The sequence below is a fragment of the Muntiacus reevesi genome, chromosome 11 (assembly GCF_963930625.1).
Source record: "Muntiacus reevesi chromosome 11, mMunRee1.1, whole genome shotgun sequence".
In the NCBI taxonomy this organism is placed as follows: domain Eukaryota; kingdom Metazoa; phylum Chordata; class Mammalia; order Artiodactyla; family Cervidae; genus Muntiacus; species Muntiacus reevesi.
The window spans coordinates 31,739,860-31,765,979 of NC_089259.1; the positions used below are offsets into that span (position 1 = coordinate 31,739,860).

Below are 26,120 nucleotides of genomic sequence, written 5' to 3' on the forward strand. Positions count from 1 at the left end.
ATTTCCTCTACATGAAACCTTTGTTTGCAGATAATTAATGATAGACGCGTGTGGCATTTCAAAACCATCCACAAGGCTAGAGCCCCCCACTCCCACACACACATGCAGGCCAGCACTCATCATCTACTTCTGGGTACCCGGGCATCCTGAGATAGAGACCCTCTGGCAGCCGAGCACTTGGGCAGGTCACCTTGGGGACACTCACAGGACTGAGCCCTCCCTCTCGCTTCACTGACAAGCCAAGTACAGTGGTCCAGCTAATGCCTGAGAAGAAATGACTCAGTGACCAGCAAGCCAACGATGTCCTGAGTGCCCACCGCTAGCATGGGGCCACATGGGTACTGTGTCTATTTAATTGCTTTATGATTCACAAAGTAAATATTGGAATCTTCAGGGAATCAGGGTAAATGGACACACGAATTCAGCTCCATCTGCACCCAAATTTCATTAAAATGACAAACAAGGGGGAAAAAAGCAAAGGTGAATTAAAATAAATAAATAAATAAAGGAATGAGAAAAGCAAGCAAGCAATGACTTTGAAGCTACTGAAACTGGAAAACGGACGGACCAACAGTTGCTGACATGAAACAAAAGGTTGAAATCCGGCTCCCGGATTTCAGGGGATCAGCCTGTAGAAAGCTAATTCACATCTTGGGAGAATGAAATAACAACAAAATCTACACCAGCAACGTGAAGCAGCAAAGGCAGAGCTCAAACCATGTTGGGATAGTAAGTGTGAGAACAGTAGGTATGTCCAACCAGCCTAGGCATTCTATCGGCCCAGGAAACTCAATAGGGTCAACTAATCTCATTAAGCCTCATCTCAGGCCAGCCCAGAAAGTCATCGATGCTGTTTTTACCCAGATACTTAAGACACGAATGTTTGGCAGAGGGTGGCTAGACCTTTCCAGTAGCCCATAAAAACTGATGGTTTCTTAAAGAAGAGAAACAATTAAAAACTAATGATGACTTTTTACTTGGTTTTTAGTTTTTCCAAAGTGTATCTTTCTTCACCGATGTACCTCATTGATTTAATGAACTCGTTTTACGAAAAGTTTCAAATAATCAGGTAACTGTTATGTAAGGATAATATGTCATAAAGTAAGTTATCAGGCTGCCAATTTTTGTGTTCAATAAATTGCAATTTCTTAGTGAGAAAAACAAAAAGAGCTAATGGTGAATTAAGACACTCATAAGACAGAGGACATCACTGTGCAAATATACCAAAAGGCGTCCTGCTCACAGACTGTCTGCCCGCTGGGTGTCACTGGGCAATAACAACCCCGCCACGTGTGGTTACCTTCTCGATGATCTCGTAGCACTCCTCCAGCCGCTGAGCACGATCCTTCAGGATGGTGCTGGCTTCCTGGTAGACTTGGAGCCACTCCTCGTAATCCCGCTCACTGAGGTCGGCGTAAGCCACACACAGAGTCCGCAAACCTGCAAGACAGCCCCGGCGTCTCTCAGTGAGGCCAGGTGCTGGCGACAGACCAGCGGGGGGCTTACTCCTGGGGGACACCGTTGGTGACCCCACCAGCGAGTGCAAGATTGAGACAGACGACCGGCTCTGACTCCATGTTCACACACTCAAAAGGAGAATTTAAAAGCAGTTCTATTTTATTTTTTTATTTTATTTTATTTTTTATTTATTTATTTTTTTTTAATTTTTTTTTAATTTTATTAGTTGGAGGCCAATTACTTCACAACATTTCAGTGGGTTTTGTCATACATTGATATGAATCAGCCATAGAGTTACACGTATTCCCCATCCCGATCCCCCCTCCCACCCCCCCCTCCACCCGACTCCTCTGGGTCCTCCCAGTGCACCAGGCCCGCGCACTCGTCTCATGCATCTCACCCGGGCTAGTGATCTGTTTCACCATAGATAATATACATGCTGTTCTTTTGAAACATCCCACCCTCACCTTCTCCCACAGAGTTCAAAAGTCTGTTCTGTGCATCTGTGTCTCTTTTTCTGTTTTAAAGCAGTTCTATTTTAATATAAACCAGCTCTTCTACAGATGCTGACTGGAGAGAAGAAGCCATAAGAGTGAGCCCTCAGCTGCAGAGCAGGACAAGAGCTGGGTATGACCCACGCCCAGGAGCCAGGGCCAGGGAGCAGGAGCGCCTGTCAGACAGCAACAGAGGCCCAGCACGCTACCACGTGAAAGACACGGGCTTCAATCAGCCAGGCTGTGCGTGTGCGTGGGCATGTGTCCCTGTGTGGGAGTGTGTTTCCATGTGTGCGTGTGTGTTCCCGTGTGTGCATGTGTCCCTGTGTGAGACTGTGTTCCCACATGTGTGTGTGTGTTCCCTTGTGTGCATGTGTCCCTGTGTGGGAGTGTGTTTCCATGTGTGCGTGTGTGTTCCCTTATGTGCATGTGTCCCTGTGTGAGACTGTGTTCCCACATGTGTGTGTGTGTTCCCTTGTGTGCATGTGTCCCTGTGTGGGAGTGTGTTTCCATGTGTGTGTGTGTTCCCATGTGTGCATGTGTGTTCCAGGTGTGCATGTGTGTTCTCATGTGTGTTCCCCTATGTCCCCATGTGTGTATGTGTCCCTGTGTGCATGTGTATTCCCTTGTGTGCATGTGTCCCTGTGTGGGAGTGTGTTTCCATGTGTGTGTGTGTTCCCATGTGTGCATGTGTGTCCCCAGGTGTGCATGTGTATTCCCAGGTGCGCATGTGTGTTCCCTTGTGTGCATGTGTCCCTGTGTGGGAGTGTGTTTCCATGTGTGTGTGTGTTCCCATGTGTGCATGTGTGTTCCAGGTGTGCATGTGTGTTCTCATGTGTGTTCCCCTATGTCCCCATGTGTGTATGTGTCCCTGTGTGCATGTGTCCCTGTGTGGGAGTGCACTCCCAGGTGTGCATGTGTGTTTCCATGTGTGTTCCCATGTGTTCATGTGTCCTTGTGCGAGAGTGTGCTCCCACGTGTGCATGTGTGTTCCCAGGTGTGCATGTGTGTTCCCATGTGTGTTCCTCTATGTCCCCGTGTGTGTGTGTCCCTGCATGCATGTGTGTTCCCATATGTGCATGTGTCCCTGAGTGGGACTGTGTTCCCACATGTACATGTGTGTTTCCATGTGTGCTCCCCTACATCGCCGTGTGTGCAGGTGTGTGCATATGTGTGCACAGACGTGGATACACATGCCCACGGGAGCCCAGGGAGATGAGGAAGCAGAGGCCGGCACTCACGCAGGGGCCCAGGTCTCATTACACCCATGTGCAGGGGAGCCGGACATCAGTCTGTCTAAAGCCCTGCAGAGAACTCCTTTCCTGTTCTCTGTGGGTTCAGTGGGTTATTCTCACGGGAAGTCAAGGGTCATAAGGAAAACAACAAGGGGAGTTTTCCCAGAAAGGGACTATGAACTAGAAGACGATTCTGTGCAGCATCAGGTGTGAACCTGCCTCACCCGCGTCCCCCGGGTTAAAAGTTGGGGGGTTCCCGTGTAGGTCACAGAGCACAGCTGGTCTGGGGCCTCAACTCTTGTCACTGGCAGCAGCACAGAACACCAGAGGTGGGGACGGGGTTGGCACGAAACCACCATCCGCCTGTGAAGCAAGCCAAGCGCCGCCCAGAGATGACACGTGAATGCGAAGGCTCACCGGAGTGGCCCTGAAAGCACGGCTCTGCTGGCAGAAATAACATTTCAAACTCCACTCACCTTCTGTGGCAAAGTACTCCAGGTGGCAGAGAGTCTCCTCCATGTATTTTGAATCTTTTGAAAGTCTCTCAAAAATCACGTTATCCTATAAAACAGGGAAACGCTGTAATTAGCACACCCTTAGGCCAGCTGACCCTTCAGTGCCACAAGCCCAGCTCTGACTTCCTGGTTTCGATCCAGTACACGCCTGAGTGGGGAAGGGGAAGGACAGCTCTGGGCTGGATGCAGTCATGAGCTGTGGAAAGCAAATCGGCTGTGGGTCCACAAATCGGGGAGGACCCCGAGTGTCAGGAGGATACATAATCAGGGAGACAAAGGGGCCCATGTTCACCCAGGTTTGTGAAGCTCACAGTGGAGTTTATAATACCCTCTGCAGAAGTGGCAAGCATAAACACACAGCCTACACTGTTCAAGTGCAGGGCCTCTTCCTAGCGCTGCTGGACTCCCACCTGGGGGCAGGCACAACCTGCCCAGCACAGAATCCAATTCAGCTGAGAACACACAGTATAGAGAGTTCATCACCCAGGGATTATTCACGACCTACAAGTAGGGCTGGAGGACTGCAGGCTACAGATCATGCAGCAAATATGTTACAAATGGCACAGTGTTAGGCATCTCCCAAATATTTAAGAAATCTAGTTTGGTTTGGGGGGAGGCAAGTTGGAAAAAAATTAAATCCTATAATACTTTGGGCACCTGATGCAAAGAGCCAGCTCATTAGAAAAGATCCTGATGCCGGGAAAGACTGAGGGCAAGAGCAGAAGGGAACACAGAGGATAAGATGGTTGGATGGCATCACTGACTCAAGTGATCACCGACAAACTCACTTGAGTTTGATCAGACTCTGGGAGATGGTGAAGAACAGGGAAGCCTGGTGCACTGCAAACCTAACATAATCTGGACCTTAATGAAGTCACATAGGATGCCTTTAGAGTTCACACACATTGCCCACTTTTAAAAACTCTGGTTACAGTGTCCTCAAATACTTCTTCCCACAATTGGTAAAGATCAGTAAGATTTTCAACACATCATTGATCCTAGTTTTATTTCATATTTCCTGACACAGACTCAAGAACTGAGCTTAATAAAGCTTTCCTTCAACACATAAGACCACAGCGTTACAGAATGTAGTTTTGTGAGTTAGGCTCATAAACAACAGCATCTTTCCTTAAAGATTTAGATTCAATGACCAGGAGGCAGAAAGGACAAAAAGCCTGATGTAGGAAGTAACCATAGGGGACCAGACATGATGATGGGCCACAGATGGACACTGCCTCAAGCCTGCCACACAGCCTCTGTGGTGAATAAAAACCACAAATACTGAGGGCAACTACTAAAGAAAAAAGACACATCAGAGTCCTTAAAAGATTAAGTCACTTCAGTCTTGTCTGACTCTGTGAGAGCCCATCGACTGTTGCCCCCCCTCCAGCCTCCTCTGTCCATGGGATTCTCTGGGCAAGAATGCTGGAGTGGGTTGCCATGCCCTTCTCCAGGGAAACTTCCTGACCCAGGGTCTGAACCCACATCTCTTACATCTCCTGCATTGGCAGGGGGCTTCTTTACCACCTGGGAAACCCTAAAAGATCATAGGTCAACACAAATGATTGCATCTGTCACAGTCACAACGCAAGGGTGGAAAACGGCAATCAGAATTCCCACACCAAGGATTCTGGAGGACACAGCCAGCTACTGTTTCTGAAACCAACCACTGACTGTCCTGGCCACGCTGGCTTGAGCCCCCGTCACAGTCAGAGGGCTTGTACCTCTCATTGAGCTTCGGCAGCCTTTCAACCTGGGTGACCATGAGGGGTGCTGAGAATGGCAGGTAAGGGAGAAGCAGGAGTCCCCCACCATGCAAACACCAGCCAGTACTTACAGCCCCTTTACAGTAGAGTCGAAGCTGTCCTGAAGGAGTTCGCACTATCACAGACATTCTCTTTCTGTCGCTATAAGGGTAAAGACACAAAGGAAAAAAACTGTCATTGCTGTTTTACAGGATCACATCCTGTGGTTAAACAGCAAGCAGCCCAAGAGGTGGTCTGGCTGCCCCAATCTCCATCTTCCCTACCTTCCTCCTCCAAGTCGAAATTGGTGTGCCTCCTACCCTCTTATTTACATATAAGGGACATAAACCTATTCTTTTCCCTACCAGGGAGACTCACTAGCACAGCTCTTGATGTGGCAGGACAGACAGAAATGGAAACCTTGAGTGCCTCCTCTGTGCATCTAATTTTCTTCTGATGATACTCTGTCCATGTACTCTTATTGCACAGCTCAAAAATATCCAGTCACATGCCAAGTAACAAAGGGGAAGATTGAATACAAATCCACTTCACTCAAAAGCATTTCATCCTGCCTTCTTTTGACTGGAGTGGAAAGAGATGATAGATTCTGAGAATCTTGTGATTTAGCACTGAGGTTCCTCCATGGCTCCTCCCCAGCACCCCCGACCCCCAGTACGTTCCTCCTTGCACATCTTCCATCAGGACCCGCCCTCTCCCTCTGATTCTTCTTCTTGCTGATCAGTATATATAGAGAGAATTTAAGAAAAGAAAAATATACCTGGAGAATTCCAGAACGTTCAGGATTCCAAATGTCTGTTCCTGTCCCATCTAGAGGGGAAAAAAAAGCTCTTACCTGAAGTGCGAAGAATTAACATCTCAAAACAACCGACTCCCCACTCACAAACCTCTCTACACACACCTGCCCCCCTCCCCTCCCCTCCTCCATCCTCATTCTCTCCATCTATTCCCGGTCAGACGACTTCCAACCTGTACAGGTCCCCGCAGTTAGTCTGGCAGGGTCACAGCGCCCCCTTCTGGTGGAAGCTTCTAATTTCCTCCACCAGGAGTGGCCAGCTAGTAACAAGAGTCACTTCCAAGACACACAAAGGACAAGAGCTACACAGGTCCATCCCAAACCTGGGGCCAGTTAGGCTCACGAATCCAGAATTTTTCACATTTCGTAGAAGTATATACACACAACTACATCCCACTACCTTCCCGGGGGACTGGGACTGCACCCCATTATACAACACATGGGTTTTCTGCAGTATTAGTCGCTCAGTCATGTCCAACTCTTTGTGACCCCGTGGACTGTAGCCTGTGCAGCAAGACATGTGGCTAGCTGAGAGTCACACAGAACAGACGCAGCCCCGTGGCAGTCCCATTAGGTTTTGCTACCAAATGTCCACACTCCAAATTCAGGGGAATTCTGAAAACAACTTGGAATATGATATTTTGTAAGTTTTGCATGTAAGTAAAAGAATGGGCTGCTGCCAGGTCAGGAACAACACGGATTTATTACACCAGATGGACATGCACTTCACATGCATCCATGAGATCCGAGGATGCAGAAAGCTAAGAGCTGTAAAAAGCCATGAGTCATCCCCAAACCGAGGGTGGGGATCATTAGAGGACTTGCCCACAGACCCTCACCCACCAAGACAGTGAGTGTGGCCCCTCTCGGCTCATTACAGAAAACACCCATCCCACCCACCCGTGTCCCTACGCCACCCCAAGACCCCTATCCGACCTCATTCCTGATTTAAACCTTTTCTTATCCCCAAATTTTCCCTCTAGCTCCTTGAGAGGGAAACTCAGAAAAAAATCAAACTCCTTGATCTTAAGGGGGGAAAAAACCCATATCAAAAAAAAAAAAAAAAATTTAAGTGCCAACACCATCCTCTGCCAGCCCCAGAGACCAGAGTCAGAGACCAAGGGCTTCAGAGAGACAGACACAGACCCGCCCCTGAGGATGGGGTTGGGGCGGGGGATGGATAGGGAATTAATCCCAACAACCACAGACCCAGTATCAGGCCTCCCACGTTCTCTCCTGCACGTTATTCCACATCAGCGGGTGGAAGACCATGGGTAGTGCCTTTGAGAGAGAAAGGTGATAGAAATGCAAAAACACAACCCTGAGCCAACAACATAAAAACACACCACACTGAGCCAGCAGAACCACACAACCTGTCAATTCTCAACACGCCTAGTTTCTCAGACAACCAGCTCTCCTAATTACAACAGATGTATTATATCTAACAGACAGCCTTCCAGAAAGCAGGTGACCAGGAGCATCCGGCGGTGCCCGGGGCTGTCACTTACGGCCTCGATGATGACAGAGTAGGGCGTTCTGGCTGTGAAGACAAAGCCCAGCTTCCGGGCCCCTTTGACCAAAGCGGCTTCGTCTGTCAATAAGAACAGAGGAGGCATTGACTCGTCTCTGGGAAGGATCGCATTCTGTTCAGCAAGTGTTATTTTTCACACGAAAAAGACCCACACCAGCGGCAGACACCTGGTCTTCCGTGCAGTAAAGACTGAGGACCTAGAAAGTGCCCACTCGCTCCTCACCCCCTGCTAGGGCCCCGAGAGGAGCACCTCCCTCAGAGGAGAAGCCGTGGGCCTGGAACTAGTCCCCCAGGACACTCTGCAGCCAGCGGGAGCCCGGAGGCACACGGCGGGGCTTGGCAGGGCCGGCAACAGCACCGCAAACGCCCAGGGGCCGGGGAAGGGGGCAACGAGCACCGTGGCCGCGGGGTCTCACCTGGGGAGGAGGCCTGGTAGACAATGCTGTCCCCATCCCTCTCGGGGACCACGGTGTGGCACACAGCCAGCAGGGTCAGGAACTCCTGGATGCAGGGTGCCGTGGGCTGCAAACGGAGCCGAGGTCAGTGGCTGTCAGGACGCCCCTGACCTACTTCAGGGTCGGGCTCAAGGGACCTCCTGCTTAGAATCCAGGGGTCCCCTCCTGCTCCCCCCAGAATAGAGGTCAGGAGCCCCGGTGTGGACTCCAGGCACCCTTCCATTCACACCTGCTCACCATCCAGCCCATCTCCTGCGGTTCACAACCCCCTACTCCTGGTACCCAGCAAGGTGTTTGGTGTGAACTAAGCCCTTAAACTATTTGTAAACGAATGAGTCTTATTGGCCAGTTTGCTGTTTGACAGTTTAAATCCTTTGCTGCTGTCACCTGTACTTCCTTCTTACCCTTCACCATCCCAATGTGAACAGACCATTGCAGCCATCCATCTGTGTTATCACTCTCAACCTAACACACAGTGAGGACGCTTGAGTCCTTTATCAGAAAGCAAGTCCTCACAGGTGCTCGTTTCTTTAACATCTTTAATTAACACTCCCCTCCTCCACAGAAGGTTCTTCTGAGATGCCACTTTTCTGCTTAGAGGACCTCTAGCCAAGTAGCACCATCTACCTCTGAAACCAAAATCCAGGAAAGGACAGTATCAACGTCTGTGATCCTGACACAGAGCACAGTCTTCAGCAGCATCCTCTGTGCAGCCTGGACCACCTGGTCAGCATCTCTGGGGCTGAAGCAGGACGGCTGCATCCCAACCCGGGAGCATGGGTGCCTTCCATGCTCACATCTCAGAACACTGCTGGGAAAGTTCTAGCATCAACAAATAGGCACTAACTGAAATATGGTATAGCAGACTTCTTTGCTGAAAATTCAGAGAACGTTTTAAGTATATCTATCTCTTTACAAAATTTGGGAAAGATAGTTTTAATGTTGCTCGAGTTTACCTAATTTTAAAACTGAATTTTTTTTTAGAAAAGTCATATTAGGTTTAATTTATACTGGTTAAACTGGTTGTAAAATGCTCTGATCACTGAAAAAGTGAGTATTTTTCAGGATAGCCTTTAGAACAAAAATGCGTTTACATGGACCAGCAGTAAATCCTGGTTTGCCACAATAGTTCAGAATGTGACATTACAGTTAAGACTCCAACAGATTAAGATTCTGACTCTCATTTCTCCATCTGTTTGCTGGGTAACTTTTGGCCAAGTCAAGTTTTCTATGCAACTCCCCATCATCTCTCTGAGCTGACTCAGGTGCTAAAGGAAATATACTTCAAATGTCTAGCACATAAGTAGGATGCTATAAATCCTGCATATTATATTTTGTTTCCTAAATGATCCTAACCAAAAGATACTGTAATTACTTTTCAAAATACATGACCTCTTAGATTCACAACTATGAAGAAACAGTCTTGCAGAAATCTTACAAAACAACAGAAATCTGAAATGTTAGCGAATTCTACAATCAGATTCATCTTGATGTGCTTACTTTATAACTTCACTACATACTTAATTGGGCTTCAAATTAAGTTACGCAAAGTGTTCTTCACAAACTGATCATTTTCCTAAAGTACTAACACCACAGAAGTGAAGCCACATCTCTTCCCCAAGTTCCAAAACAGCAACTTTCAAGATGCTACATACATACATGAATGCAAGTGCATCATAAAATGTTTAATGTCCCAGAAATGAATGATGTCCCTTACATGATGATCCTCAATGTTCTTCAAGAGCCTGGGGTCATCAAAGTCGCAGGAATCACTAGGTGGAGGAGGAATCCGGCTGAGAAGAGAATAGGAGATATTACTCAGCTCCAAAGTTCCTTTAACTCAAATCTAGGAAAAATCTGTCTTCAGAAAGAACCACACATAAAAAACCTATAAATTTATATTAAACTTTAAAAGATTTGAAATATTGTGTATTATTTCAAACCTCCAGACAGTAAATCTCACACCTGACTATAAACAAAATAAGGATGGTCCCTGACTTACATTGTTTTGACTTAATAATTTTTTAGTCGTGCAAAACTGATAAGCATTCAGTAGAAACCATCTTTCAATCTTTGAATTTTGATCTCTCCACAGGCTGGCAACACATGGCACATTCCTCTCTCATGATTCTGGGCAGTGAGTGTAGCCCCACCATTACACGGGTGAACAACTAAAACACAACCGTGCTGGACCCAGACAGCCACACAACAGATGAATTAACCAACAAAATGTGGTGTATATATATGGAATATTACTCAGCCTTCCAAAGGAATGAAATTCTGATACATGCTACAACATGTATGTTACAACCTTAAAGATATTATGCTGGGAAGCGGGAAGTGAGCAGGACGTATCAGACCGATAGCTGGGTATTTTTGTTAAAAGCCCTGTAGCACGATTGGACTTTTAAAACCATGCTCATGTTTCATTTTTATTCTGGTTCTCTCTTGAAATAACATGCAACTTTTATTTACAAAATAATCAGGTGAGAAATGCTAATATAAAATTGTTCCAAAGCCTTTCCCACTAAAGTATAAAGAACTGTTAAAATATACTTACGAGAAATCATCTGAGGATGGTTCCCTTGTCAGTTCTGGAAAATGACTGCCAGAGAGAGAAACAGCATAGTTACAGAGCTGTGATAAAAAACACAGGTGTTCACACAAAGTACAAGCTCCGGCATAGATCATACATTAGGCTACTAAACAAGTCTTAGTAAATTTAAGAAAACTGAACTAGCAAGCATCTTTTCCTATCACAAGATATGAAACTGAAACTCAATTACCCCCCCAAAAATGGAAGATTCACAAATATGTGATCATTAAACAACATGTGACTGAACAACCAATGGATCAATGAAGAAATCAAACATGAAATTCAAAAATACCTAGAGACAAATGAAAATACTAAAACTTGCAGAATGCAGCAAAAGCAATTCTGAGAAGTTTATAGCAATAAATGCCTACCTCAAGAAACAAAAATCTCAAACAACTTTATACCGAAAATAACTAGAAAAGGAACAAATAAAACTCAAAGTTGGAAGGAAATAAAGATTAGAGCAAAAATAGATGAAATAGAGACTCAAAAGTCAATAGAAAAAAAAAAAATCAATGAAATTAAAAGTTGCTTCTTTGAAAAGATCAAGTTAAGAAACCTTTAGCTAGACTCACCAAGAAAGAGAGGACTCAGTCAGAAATGAAAAAGAAGACATTACAACTGACACTACAGAAATAAAAGTATCACAAAAGACAACTGTGAACAATTAGATGGTAACCAATTTGACAACCCAGAAGAAACAGATAAATGCCTAGTAACATATAACCTAAACAGAAAATCTGAGTGCACCCATTACTGCTAAAGAAACTGAATCAATAATTTAAAAACTCCCAACAAAAGTCTGGAACCAGAAGGCTTCACTAGTGAATTCTACCAAACATTCAAAGAAGAATTAATACCAACCATTTTCAAAAATAGAAGAGGGAACACTTCCAAACTCATTTTACAAGGTCAGTATTACCCTGATACCGAATGAAAAAGAACATCACAAGAAAATTACAGGCCAATATCCCTTAATAACAGACACAAAAATCCTCAATAAAGTATTAGCAAACCATATTCAACAATACATTAAAAGGGTCATACACAATGATCAAGTGGGATTTATTCTAAGGATGGAAGATCAGTTTAGTATCTGCAAATCAATATGACAACACCATTCACTTTACCAAAATGAAGAATAAAATCATATAATTGCCTCAATGAAAGAAAGTGAAAGTGAAGGTTGTTCAGTCATGTCTGACTCTTTGTGAACCCATGGACTATACACAGTCCATGGAATTCTTCAGGCCAGAATACTGGAGTGGGTACCCTTTCCCTTCTCCAGGGGACCTTCCCAATCCAAGGATCAAACCCAGGTCTCCCACAATGCAGCTGGATTTTTTACCAGCTGAGCCACAAGGGAAGCCCAGGAATACTAGAGTGGGTAGCCTATCCCTTCTCCAGTGGATCTTCCCAACCCAGGAATCAAGCTGGGGTTTCCTGCATTGCAGGTAGATTCTTTACAAACTGAGCTATGAGGGAAGCCCCAATAGATATGCCTCAACAGATGCAGAAAAAAGCATTTGATAAAATTCAAAATTCACATATAATGAAAAAAACTCTCAGCAAAATGGGTATAGAAGGAATGTACCCCAGTATAATAAAGTCCATATAATATATGACAAATCCAAGGCTAATATCATACTCAACAGTGAAAAGCTGAAAGCTTTTCCTCTAAGATCAGGAATAAAACAAAGATGCCCACTCTTATTATTTTTTTTCTCAACATAGTATTAGAAGTCCTGGCCACAGCAATTAGGCAAGAAAAAGAAGTAAAAGGTATCCAAATAGAAAAGGAAGAAACAAAACTGTCACTATTTATAGATGATATGATTTTATATATAGAAAACTCTAAAAGATTCCACCAAAAATCTGCTAGAACTAACAAATTCAGTGAAGTTGCAAGATACAAAATCAGTATACAGAAGTCTGCTGCATTTCTATACATTAGTAAAGAACTATCAGAAGGAGAAATTAAGAACACAATTCCACTTATACTTGCATCAAAAAGAAGAAAATACCTAGGAATAAATTCAACCAAAGGAATGAAAGATCATATACTGAAAAGTGTAATACATTACTGAAAGAAATTCAGCAACACAAATGAATGGAAAGACATTCTGTGCTCATGGATTGGAAGAATTAATGTTGAAATGTCTATACTACCCAAAGAAATCCACAGACCCAATGCAATCCATATCAAAATTCCAAAGGCATTTTTCACAGAAATAAAATAATTCTAAAATTTATACAAACTCACAAAACCTTGAGAAATAAGAACATAGCCAAATGCATTATGCTCCTTTTAAAAAAGGAAAGTGTTGAGATCAAAACATGAAGTAGAGATGTATACTTACTAGATTGGAAATATAAAGTTACATATTCCTTGAGATTTCTCATAGGTTAGTATTTATAGAAATAACCATGTTTTAACTGTTCTAAATTGGGACTCATTCAGTTTTAAATATCTTTAGTAGTAATTATGAAACCAAATCCCTTATAAACACCCTTTCAAAGTATCAGAAAGTCAAGGTATTTGACTAAGTGGCTAAAAATAAACTTCTTCTGATGAAGAATACAAATAAAATTCAGTAAGTTATAAAGACACTCACCCATAGGTTACCCCAGCAATGCTACACTTTTTGAAATTCATGATATTGCATGTAAGAGTTCCTGTTTTGTCAGAAAATAGATATTTTACCTAAATCAAAGAGAAAAATATATGCCAAGAATGTAATAACATGCAAAGACACATAAGTGAAGTCTTTTATTCTACATGTTTCAAAATCTGTGTTAGTTTTCAAAGGTAAATTTCCTTAGGCAAGCAAAACATATTTTATAATTAAATATATGTTATATATGATAACTATATATTATAAAACCAATATATTTTAAAGCTTAAGACCACAATTTTGGACTCCAAGTGTGTGGAAACATACAAAAGAGATTTTAGTAACAGCCCTGAATCCATTTAATATCAGTAAGCACTAAATTTCGCCACAAGGCATCTCAATGACACTTACACAGAATTCATTCTTGTGTTTAATACATCAAGACAACAAACTCAGACTGTGGCAACCACACAATAATTGTTTTTAAAACTGCATCCCTTGGTTGTACTAAGTAAGCATGTCCTGAAATAGCACAGAACACTAAGCTTTTCAGTCACCCTCATAGTGAGGTTGCCTAAAGGCAGCATGGCACTGCAACAGATTAATGTAACTTTCTAAGGCACAGAGTTCTATAGATTTAATGTGCTAAGCTCTCAATATACAAAGGTGAAAAGAGGGATTCCTGTGAAAGTCAATAAGCAAACCATTTGGATATGATTAACTGAGTGCACAAGAGATGAGCCCAAATGCACGTGTGCTATTGCGCTCTGTCCTCCTGGGTGGATGCTCCGATGGGGGAAAGGGCAAAGAACTCAGGACCACAAGAGAAGGGAGTCCAGGTCAGCCTCTGCATCGTGCACGTTGGAAAAGTTACCTCAGCCTTCTAGGACTCAACGTCCACGTCCACAAGGGTTTGGCCAGAAGATAAGTAACATTACTCCATGTCTAACTTTCTGGGAAATTACATCATAGATTAGTGAGGGGGCATAATTAACAGAACTATCTCCAGTAAAGTTCCAGTTTCTCAGTGACTTTCTAAAGAGGGGTCATGACTGCGGCTGGATGTGAGATGGATTCCAGGAATTCCCAAGAATCGTGCTAGGGAAGTCACACTGCACTGTTTTTATACAAGACAGATTAATAACAAGAATTGTGTACTCTAGACTTTTCCTAACTGATACAATATAAGCAAATACTAAGATTAGTTTTAAAGTGCCTTCAAGTAATGATTATTAATGATCCTAAAGAAGTCAAATTAGTACACAGAAATATGAAATCAGTACACTATTAAAGTAATGGATGTTTAACCATAAACAAGTTTTTATATAAGCTTTATATAAGACTAGGGGTATAAAAAGTTCAGTAGAATCAGCCTTTCAAAAAGCAATATCTCTTCCTGTTTCTTTTTTAAAAGTTAAAAGACGATATCAAAATATTTTAAAATGACAATTTTATAATAAGGAATTAAGATTTTTCTCTTCTGCCTATTGGATTTTGACTTGTCTTTTCAGTTCCAACTCAGAACTACTTCCCCATGCAAACTTTTCCTATTCCCACTTAGGATGAACTATCTCATTGTGGGGGCTGGAGGACATTGGATCCTTCATTTGGGTCCAGTTCAACAGCATCTGAGAACAAAGGCACGCTAACCATTATGCTAAAGTAATGAAGGCAGGCAAAGATGACCAAAGACCTCGTCTCCACCCCCTTGAACAGGCTCAGAAATCCCAGGATGGAAATAGACGCATATAGCTGTCACTCTTTTTTACTGTATTTATGTTTGGAGAGATTGTTGCAGAAACATTGAAGAGAGGTAAATTAACTCTGCTGGAAGACTGCAGCAGGGTTCAAAGAGAAGGCCGGTTTAGTCTGATACACACTGCACTCACTTCATGGGGTTGTTGGGAGAATTATAAAAGATAAGTAAATAAAATGAAATTATAATCTGTAATTATAGTGTATTCAACAGACCTAGACTTTGTGAGTGATTTCAACTCACAATGAGGACATAATGCAAAATGTAACTCAGTAAAAAGGCAATAGGGGTTTGGGGCTGATGGTGGAAAAGAAACTGGGTCCCTGAAATATTACAGAGATGAAATCTGGAACATGTGAGAGATTTTATGGATTTTTGTCCTTCACATTAGCCCCCACATAAAGTCCCTTGGACAGCAAGGAAATCAAACCAGTCAACCCTAAAGGAAATCAACACTGAATATTCGCTGGAAGAACTGATGATGAAACTGAAGCTCCAATACTTTGGCCACCTGATCCGATGAGCCAACTCGTTGGGAAAGACCTTGATGCTGAGAAAGACTAAGAGCAAAAGAAGAAGGGGGCAACAGAGGATGAGATGTTTAGACAGTATCACTGACTCAATGGACATGAGTTTGAACAAACTCTGGAAGACAGTGAAGGACAGGGAAGCCTAGCGTGCTGCAGTCCGTGGGGTCGCAAAGAGTCAGACACAACTTAGCAACTGAACAACAACCCAACATCCAAGCATCTTAACCATCATCTTCCCTTTATTTGCTCCTGATTAACAATCTTGCATACAAAGTGACCTTGCACTATATTTTTTGTACTGAATGTGTTGCAGGTGATAAGATCTTCTAGGTGATAAGATCTATCCATGCCTCAAAAAGCAAGTCAAGATCAATTAACAGTTGTATTGAATAATACCTCCAAATACTACAGAGCTCTTCAGACATCAAAACCACCTTTATGGAGAATTACTTTTGCACAATCTCTCCACAGTTCTTCCAACACTTGTCTGCCCCCGTGCTCACATCACTGTCCCAAAGTCCCCAAGAGGCTCTCACCTGGCCAAGCTCTTCATTAAGGTTTGACGTCCTGGCCATGGCAGGGGTGTCATTTCCTAGATAATACATATCTGTGTCCTGAGAGAGAGAAAAGAGTGAGAGGACTTCAGCAAATATCCACCATCCATCGTTCATTTAGATTAAGAAGAAGATCAAAACAGGTAATTCAAATAAATGCTAATTTTTAATTTAGTGGTGAAAATACAGGGTCTGTTTATGTACAGAAACACTGAGATACAGGGGAAAACATGGTATTTATTTATATCTAGAAGATTTGGCTTCCAGATGATCATTTCCTAACCTAGACTAACTCATACTTCTGAGCTTAGCTAACACCTCATTCAAAGGCTTGTTGTGAAGCGCAAATAAAAATGCCCATGAAAAAAAAATGCACATGAAAGTGTCTGGTCATCAAATACCAGCTGCTGAGGTCCAGAGCTTCACAACCATGGCGGGGTCCTTGAAAATTCCACCTGGACTCTTGCAACAGAACCCAAGTTCACTGTCACTGTGAATTTTGATATAAAGAGCACTTAAGCAGACACACCTAAGAGAGCTTTCCTTCTGCACTGGGGAGACTCTAAAGCATGAGCAGCTGCAGCCATTCATCCCCACGCACTGGAAGACAGGGACCTGCTTGCCTTCCTCTCCATTATCCCACTGATGCTCCTGAGAGCACCTGCCTGGTTCACGGCCCAGGACACTGAGGCACTAGGTGACTAGTCCCCAACACCACTGGCTCAGGGACAACCTTGCCCAGTCTCTGGGCAGTGAAATCCCAGACCGAACCATAAATCAATGACGCTCTTCCTTTTCTGGAGGCCCAGTTTCATCACTAAGGCTCCGACAGGATATTAGCAAGTGACACGTCCCCAGCAGTTCTGCTTCCAGCCCCGTGTGATACTCACCCAGTTTATGAAGAGGGCTTGTGTGTACTTCACAACCTCGAGAGTCACCAGCAGACTGATGGGAATCAGATTGTTGTAGAGGATGATGAATGTCAACAGGTTGTATCCAAAATTGTCTGAGGTCGCGTCTGCAGAAGAAAACCACAATATGTGCATAACTTAGTCTCCGTTTATTTAGAGATTCAAGTTCAAATAGTTACTGAGCACCTGCTCTGTGCCATGAACTGTGGATACACAAGGCTCTGATGACACAATTCCTTCCAATAAAGAACTAGCTTCCAATAGGAGGCTTTGGGGGAAGGGGGTGAGCAGAAGTAAGCATCTGCCAAGGTGATCACATAGCAGGAGATATTGATTAAAGGGGAGTTCACAGGCATGCAGACACCACAGCAGCAGGGGTTTAATGGGAAAGCACAGTCACAGTCACTCAAAACCATCCAGAAGAACAGAGGCTAAAGACAAGTTCTGGAGGATGGCGAGAAGGCAGCTAACTGAAAAGGATGCAGAAAAGAGGACAGGTGTCTGAGACGGTTGTAGGAATACCTACAATCTCACTAAGGTAGGAGTGCATTGGGGACACCCCAGAGAATTGGTCAAACTGGGGCAACTGTGAACAGCGAAACAGGTGTAGACCGGGAGGCAGACACGAAGCTTTGAGCCTATTTATAGAAGACAAGAGAAAGAATGTCTCAATGGAACACGGTCCCTAAAGGAAGAATCTGAAGCAGAATCGGCTAAGGCAGGAGGAGGAGTCAGGAGAGGAGAGGGAGCTACGGGGTCTCTGAGTGTCCAAGAGGAAAGTTCTCTGAAATCAAAGCTCTGACCCTGATGGCACAAATGTGAAGTCTGATGGCTTTCACTGGAGCTACTCAGACTTCAACCTAAGGATAACAAGGCACAAAGCGCTGAAGGAACCAAAAATAAGTAAAGTATTCACTGTAAACCATGCAGCTAGTACTGGAGTTTGACGTCAGCTGAGCAATTAAAATGACAGTTTCCACAAAGTTTGTATATCAGTACAGTGTCACTGTTGTTTATGTACCTAAACCATGATATGCTGCAACTAATACATATACAAATTCATCTATCTTCACGTTTGAAGCTAAACATACAACATGGTTGAAATCCATGTTTCAAGAACCAAAATCAAGGAATTTTGACCCAACCTACAAATGGAAGTCCCAGTGCCTTTTTCCATCTGTAAAGTGGCAACAAGAGTCCTCCTGGGCAGTTCAAAATGTGTGAGCTTTCTATACGAGATAACTAGGAAAGGGGAAAAAAATGTTTTCATCAGTTTAACTAAAATATAAAGAAAGGTGGGAATAATAATTATCCCAAGAAAATACTTCAAAGTTTAATATTCAAAGGTACTACTCAACTTATCATTTATTTTGTCATTAAATTTTACTTATTTTTCTGGAATTACTGTGGAAGGAGATTAGCAAATCTTCTCTCAAAACAAGAAGCCATAAAACTAGACAAAACTATCAAAACAAGCATTCAAAGGGCTGAGAAACCAATCATAGAGCACACAAAAAATTAAAAAGCATGAATTCAAGAATAACTGCTCAATCTCAATGAGTGGGAGACTTTGGCATTTAAGCCAAAGTCTGTTTTTCCCTTCTCTCCCCCAGATCCACGTTGCTTAAGTTCTGCTCTGGGTGGTAGGTGGAGAGGGCCCTGAGGACTGGCGACTCTCATCCCCCCACCCCAGCCCAGTTGCATAAATTCTATCCCAGGGTGGGACAGACTCTCAGAACAGGAACAGCCTGAGGGATCCGACAGTATCTGAAGCAGAGCACAAAACTGCCATGCCCAGGGCACTGTGAAAAAACAACAGACATCCCTGATCAAGGAAGACCAATCTCTCCAATACTCGTGGGGGCAAACAAACCAGCAGACTAGACAGAAATTAAACAGGCAGATCCGCGGAAAGATGGCCAAGGAAAACTAGCTAAGATTATACCCAGCCCTGGTGGTCCAGAGGGCAGGTCCATGTGCAAGGCTCCACCTGCTCAGGAGACTGGACTAGTCCTTGTGAGCCTCTAGTCCCTGATTGAATGTGGGGTCGATTTTAAACTTCCCATCAGTGAGGCCAACTCCGAAGCCACACACAGATCAAACAACTGGCCCCTCACTGGCTCAAGGGAAGGTCAGGACAACCTCTGACCACCCACTGGCTGACTTCTAAGCTATGCTGACCCCCTAGAAGTCCAAGATAAAAATCTGGGATGACTTGTTGCTATTCAGTCTGCCTTACAAGAAATAACAAAGGAAATTCTCCAGGACAACAGGAAGTGACACCAAACAGCAATTCAATGCACATAAAGAAACAAGGGCAACAAAGGTAATTACATAGTACTTATAAAAGAATATAGTTACATATGTTCTATACTTTCACATGGATTTTTTTCAGTGGTAAAAGATTATAAAATTGCACGATGGACATATCTAGATGTAACATGGCAGTGGTGGTTTAGTTGCTCAGTCATGTCCAACTCTTTGTGACCCCATGGACTATAGCCTACCCATCCCCTCTATCTATGGGATTCTTCAGTCAAGAACACTGGAGTGGCTTGCCATTTCCTTCTCCAGGGGATCTTTCCAACCCAGGGATTGAACCCATGTCTCTTGCACTGCAAGCAGTCTCCTGCAGAGCAGGCGAATTTTTTTTTTTTACTGACTGAGCCACTAGGGAAGCCCTGATGTAAAATACATGTCAGCAAAAAGAAGTCAGGAAACAAGGTATGTGAAGCAAAGACATGACAAGTTGGTAACTCAGATACACGGGGAGAAATGAAAAGAACTGGGAATAAGAGTAAATAAGTAAGTTAAAGTGAAACAACTCTATAAATACACTCGTTTTTGTTTTTTTTTTTCTTTTTGCTTCTTTAAGAGACATAAAATTACGTAGGCAGTAAATACAACATTGTATTATGGGCTTGATAACAAAGACGGATGTGATAGACGTGGTAATAACAACACAAAGTCAGGGAGAAAATGGACCAAAACTGGAGTAAAGTTTCTGTATTTTATTGGAATTGAGCTAGTATTAATCTGAAGTCGATGCTGAGGAATTAAGACATATGCCGTAAGCCCTAAAGCAACCACTAAGAAAATAACTCCAAACTAACAATCAAAAAGGAATCATCTGGGATTTTCCTGGCGGTTCGGTGGTTAAGAATCTGCCTGCCAGTGCGGGGGACATGTGTCTGATTGCACTAGCCTCAGGGCAACTGAGCCCATGTGCCGCAACTTCAGGGCCCACGCACCAAAAGTACTGAAGCCCTCAGGCTCTGGAGCCCGTGCGCCTTCTCATGACAGTGAGGAGCCCGCGGACCACAACTAGGGAGGAGCCCCCACTTGCCACAACTAGAGAAAGCAGGCAGGCAGCAGTGAAGACCCAGGGCAGTCAAAACATAAGTAATTTTAAGGAATAATCATCTGAATATACAACAATCCCCAGATGAGTCCACCTTCACTTTATCACGAGACTCCTGTCCTTCCGGTTCTTCAAAGATGGGCTTTGTGTACAACAGCCCAAGGGTGAGGAAGAAGGAAGGATGGCACGTACTTGGAAGGATGGACCCTGTCCACAAGCAGCCCGCCCAGCACGTACCCATCTTCTTGATGTACCAGTTCTTCCCTCCTTGAGAGCCGTTCCAGTACAGGGCCCCCACTGAGCTCACCAGGGCCATGACCAGGAGTATGCCAAACAGCACCAGGATCTGCACGTTGGTTACCTTCTCCACGTTCGACCTCTTGAGAGGGGCTTTGGTGGAATTCTGCACAGGAGCATTTAAAATCAATAAGGGTCACAGAACACACTCAGGGGCCAAGAGGAGGGGGAAAAGGAGGCAAGTTAACCAAATTCAACAAGTAAAAAAGACTATGTTTTCTTTTAAAGAAATTTTAAAGTAGTACCTTTAATCAATCAACATCTAGTTTTACATAAAGAACACAGAAGACACACTCTAAAAATCATCGCAACTTTATGGGATTCAATCTGTATTTCTTATGACTACATTTTAACAAAAAATTAGCTACTTGAGTGATCTTAGACATGGCAGGTTCTACATCATTTACATCCAGTTTTAAAGAAATCAAGATGTTGCTAAAGAGAAACAAAGATTCTACATCAGGAAAATCTAGAAGCTTCAAAAGAATAACATAGCTCTGTAATTAATACATGATGAGCTATTTTTTAAGCTCAGTAGCTCAAATTTAAATTGGGGCAGTGCGGGGGTGGGGAAGACATACACAAACACACACATCAATAATGCAAAATAGAACAGTAGGTGTCAAAAAGAAATGGATAGACGAAGAGTTCATTTGGAAAGCAGTGAACAAGGAACAAAGAAGAGTCAAGAAAGCTTGAGGGGCCAGGAGAATTCTGAACAGAGTCCTAAGGTCCTAATCACAGACAGAATACGGGCAGGAAGCAACGACAAAAGCAGAAAGACAGTGCAGCTGCCTGTAAATGCTCATGGGCTGCTTTCTCAGTGCTGGTGGGGAAACCAGCCCAGCTACACAGTAAGCGAGTGAGTCCAGAAAGCTTCATTAAGACCAGATTTGAGGACCACTGCACATCACCTTTGGAACCACATATTCTCTGCAGTGGAAAAGTCAACACAACTGTTTGCACTGGACAGGTATTCATTCAAAGTCATTTTTTAAAAATCTCTGAAGGAAGCTGTGGGGAACAGAATAACGTTCCTCCTCAGGATGACCTGGACCATGAATATGTCACTTTAAAAGCAAAGGGGCTTTTCTGGTCTGACTTAGGGAGATTAACCTGAATTCTCCAAATGGGCCCAATTTAATTACTTAGGTTTTCAAAAGCAGAAAAGGAAGAAATCCTTTCCCAGCTATGGTCAGAGGGAGATATGACTACAGACAAATGGCCAAGATGCAGTGTTGATGCTCCGAAGATGGATGTTATTGTTGTTTAGTCACTCAGTCATGTCTGACTCTTTATGACCCCATGGACTATAGCCTGCCAGGCTCCTCTGTCCATGGGATTTCCCAGCAAGAATACTGGAGTGGGTTGCCATGCCCTCCTCCAGGGGATCTTCCCAGCCCAGGGATCAAACCTGAGGCTCCCGCTTTGGCAGGCAGATTCTTTGCCACTGAGCCATCAGGGAAATCCCTAAGATGGACGGGCTTAGTCCCTCAGTCTGTCTAACTCTTTGCAACCCCGTGGTCTGTAACCCACCAGGCTCCTCTGTCCATGGGATTCTCCAGGCAAGAATACTGGAGTGGGTTGCCATCCAAGAAATTCAGGCAGCCTCTAGGAGGCTGGGAAAGGCAAGAAAGGAGCCTCCTCTGGAACCTCCCAGAAAGTTCTAAAGAGGAAGGCTGCCGGCCAACACCACGATGTGGATGAGACCCTCATCAGACCTCTGCCCTACAGAACGTCATGTAAGAGCTTCATGTAGTCGTAAGCCAAGGCATTTGTGCGATTTGTTGTAGAAGCGACGGGAAACCGACACCGCAGCACAGCAGAGGTGACAACCCTTCCTGGAGGAGAACAGAGCAGAAGCCAGAAGAGGAGAGCGGGGGCGAGGTGGCGGGAGCTCCACTCCACAGTCTCCTCCCACGAGTCCTGAGCCTTGTCCCTCACAGGCGACACTGACTCGCAAGATCAGGTGATCGGGATGCCTGCAGGGCACTGACTGGCCATAAAAACGGCATCAACTCGAGTCCACTCTCTCCCTCCCTCTTCCCAATCTATCTGACCCCAACAGAGCTAGGATGAAAATGTCCCTGAAAATAAGACCACAAAGTCACAACGTGAAAACAAAATCGAGATAAAAACGAGAGGCGACTCATTCCTACATTCCATAGAGAATCTGAGACCACAGGAGGCTGAAACTTATCTGAATTCTATCCCCAAAACCAAGACTGCTGTTACTCTGACTTTCTGTGAGGCTGGGGAGTCTAGGAGTTGTAAAGCTGGTGATTTTGTAGTCTTATAAGAATCTAAACAGCATAGCACCGTTTCCTTCATGTATACTCTTTTCTCCATTTCACCTTCAGTTCAGTTCAGTTTTTTAGTTGTGTCCGACTCTTTGTGACCCCATGGACTGCAGCACGCCAGGCTTCCCTGTCCATCACCAACTCCCAAAGCTTGTTCAAACTCATGTCCATTGAGTTGGTGATGCCATCCAACCATTTCATCCTGTCGTCTCCTCCTCCTGCCTTCAATCTTTGCCAGCATCAGGGTCTTTTCCAGTGAGTCATTCTTCACATCAGGTAGCCAAAGTATTGGAGTTTCAGCTTCAGCATCAGTCCTTCCAATGAATATTCAGGACTGATTTCCTTTAGGATGGACTGGTCTGATCTCCTTGCTGTCCAAGGGACTCTCAAGAGTCTTCTCCAACACCACGGTTCAAAAGCATCAATTCTTCAGCACTTAGCTTCCTTTACAGTCCAACTCTCACATCCATACATGACTAATGGGAAAACCATAGCTTTGACTAGATGGACCTTTGTTGGCAAAGTAATGTCTCTGCTTCTTAATATGCTGTCTAGGTTTGTCAAAGTTTTCCTTCCAAGGAGCAAGCATCTTTTAATTTCATGGCTGCAGTCACCATCTGCAGTGATTTTGGAGCTTCACTTTAGTTTCACTTTATAGTTCACTAAATTATTCATCCTTTGAAGATTTTTTAAAAAATTTCCTCTGGAATCTAAATGGAAATCCATCAGTAAAGGTCAACTTATCAAATATCATATCAAAGTTGATAGGGTCAACACATCACCTTTGGCCTCATGGCAAGATCCAGAAGACCCATTTTAAGACTGCCTACCCCAACCTTTTAAAAGTTATTTTTAGGAAAAAAATTTACAATAAACATTATTTCTATGACTCTGTAAGTTTACTAATTTCTGATCTTTCCCAGTGTTTGAATCCCAGTCAGTTAACTGGGTTAAGAGAAGTTGTGTTTCATTAAACACAAGAGCAAAACCCCAAAACTTCCAGTTTCAGCCCACACACTTAGGGGATACAAGGTCTACCTGCTCATCCCCCTTCCCTAAGCATTTCTCCTTGTAGTGATGAACCTGTAATAATGCAAGTAGGAATCTGATATAAGTTTCTCTCCAAAATTCTCAGAAAATACTGCTACTTCTGAGTGATGGAGTTCTAGAGAGAAACAGGCCAAAATGTTAGATTTTGCAAAATCTTAAATCAGGCCTGAACTTTAGGCCTGATTTGATTTGATTTCCTTTGTTTGATTCCCTTCTCTTTTTTTTTTTTCATTTTTTTTCCATTTATTTTTATTAGCTGGAGGCTAATTACTTTAAAATATTGTAGTGGTTTTTGTCATACATTGACATGAATCAGCCATGGATTTACACGTATTCCCCATCTTGATTCCCTTCTAAGAAAGTAGTCAGCAGGGTACTAGTCAGAACAAGGAGCCAGACTGCCTAGGTTCAAATCCCAGCTCTCTTTTACTGGGAATATAACTTTGGTGACTTACTTAGGTTCTGTGCCTGTGTCCTCATCTAGAAAATGGGAACAACAATTAGTATTTTCTTCATAGCACCGCTGTGAGGAATCAGTGAGTTCATAAATGCAAGTTCCTTGGAACAATGCATGGGGCACTATTTGCTGTTATTAATGTGACGGTATCTCTTTCCCATTCAGTCAATCAACAGAAACATCAGACACTGAAATATTTTTACCAGTAAGTACTCTCAACATGAAGTGAGGGAACTTTGAAGAGTGGAAGACATTGAGGTGAGAGTTGAAAAAACAGAAAGAAGAACCCTAAAGCAACAGTGTTTCCTCTCTGCGGTCAAGCAGCGCAAGTACAGACGGGAAATATTATTTCACAAACAGGATGGCTTCCAGCTACGTGTGTTATATTATATTCCTTTTAAAAGCTCATTATTTTTACTTGTTGTTTTAGCCCTAAAGGCACAGCAACCCTAGCACAGCTGTTCTGGGGCTTTCCATTATTCTGCACTGGAGCAGTCAACGTGTAAGAAGCCTTACAAAGAGGCTTACCACATGCAGAGGCAAGCAAGGTGCCCAGCTCACTCAGGGGACACAGACCTCATGAGTTCACTGAGTGTACCTTGTTCACCGAAGGGAGGACAGAACCATTCTTGAGTGTCACTTGAGTATCTCTTATGCCTTAGTTACAAAGCTGTATCACCAACACATGATCTAGAGAAACAGCGTGCTTAGTCGCTCAGTCGTGTATGACTCTTTGTGATGCCACAGACTATATAGCCAGCCAGGCTCCTTTGCCCATGGGACTTTTTCAGGCAAGAACACTGGAGTGGGTTGCCATTTCCTTCTCCAGGGGATCTTCCCCACCCAGGGATAGAACCCGCATCTCCAGAGTCTCCTACATTGCAGGTGGATTCTTTACCCACTGAGCCATCGGGGAAGTCCAAGATTTCCATAGAGAAACAGTACTGCACCCTGAAAAAAGAACCACTCAGGGTACAAGGAATCTTAGAGAGCAGTCACATTTGTAAAATGCACAACCTGAAAACTAGTCTCAGGGCCCTGCCCAAATACTGAGCGGGTGCCTCGTGCTCTGTCACTTCATCATAAAGACGGAGGTAAAGTGTGGCCGGCGGGGCTCCCAGCTCTGGCCGCTGGCTGCTGACGCTAGGCTGGGGCAGGGTGAGGACCCTCCCAGGTGGCAGGGCGCTAAGCTATTCATGGAGATCAGGTCTTCCACATAGCCACTCAGAACCCACACACTTCACGTGTTCTGATCAGCGCTGGTGGACAGGTGAGGACCTACAGGAAGGCTGGAGCAGGTGCATCCCAGGTAAGCCCAAGTCTTCATCCACTCAAGAGCTACCTCTCAGCTCTCACCAGCTCCTCTCTCTGTGAGCGGCCACAGACCCTTCCCGCCCAGTGCAGCCTCTGCAGCAACCCGCCTGCCTCTAAGACCAGGACTGCCCT

The 26,120-nt window shown here is 43.9% G+C and overlaps 1 protein-coding gene across 1 annotated transcript in view; it reads right to left on the minus strand.

The window, feature by feature from the left end:
• LOC136144073 (phospholipid-transporting ATPase IB) overlaps positions 1-26,120 on the minus strand; it is a 389,187-nt gene that overhangs the window by 312,126 nt on the left and 50,941 nt on the right. The window contains exons 10-21 of the mRNA XM_065901698.1: positions 20,808-20,973; positions 17,189-17,316; positions 16,281-16,358; positions 13,459-13,547; positions 10,808-10,852; positions 9,965-10,040; positions 8,209-8,314; positions 7,770-7,852; positions 6,226-6,275; positions 5,540-5,609; positions 3,664-3,748; positions 1,301-1,440 (exon numbers count right to left, since the gene is read on the minus strand). Of these exons, the coding sequence (XP_065757770.1) occupies positions 1,301-1,440; positions 3,664-3,748; positions 5,540-5,609; positions 6,226-6,275; positions 7,770-7,852; positions 8,209-8,314; positions 9,965-10,040; positions 10,808-10,852; positions 13,459-13,547; positions 16,281-16,358; positions 17,189-17,316; positions 20,808-20,973 (1,116 nt within the window). The remainder of the gene's footprint in view (positions 1-1,300; positions 1,441-3,663; positions 3,749-5,539; positions 5,610-6,225; positions 6,276-7,769; positions 7,853-8,208; positions 8,315-9,964; positions 10,041-10,807; positions 10,853-13,458; positions 13,548-16,280; positions 16,359-17,188; positions 17,317-20,807; positions 20,974-26,120) is intronic.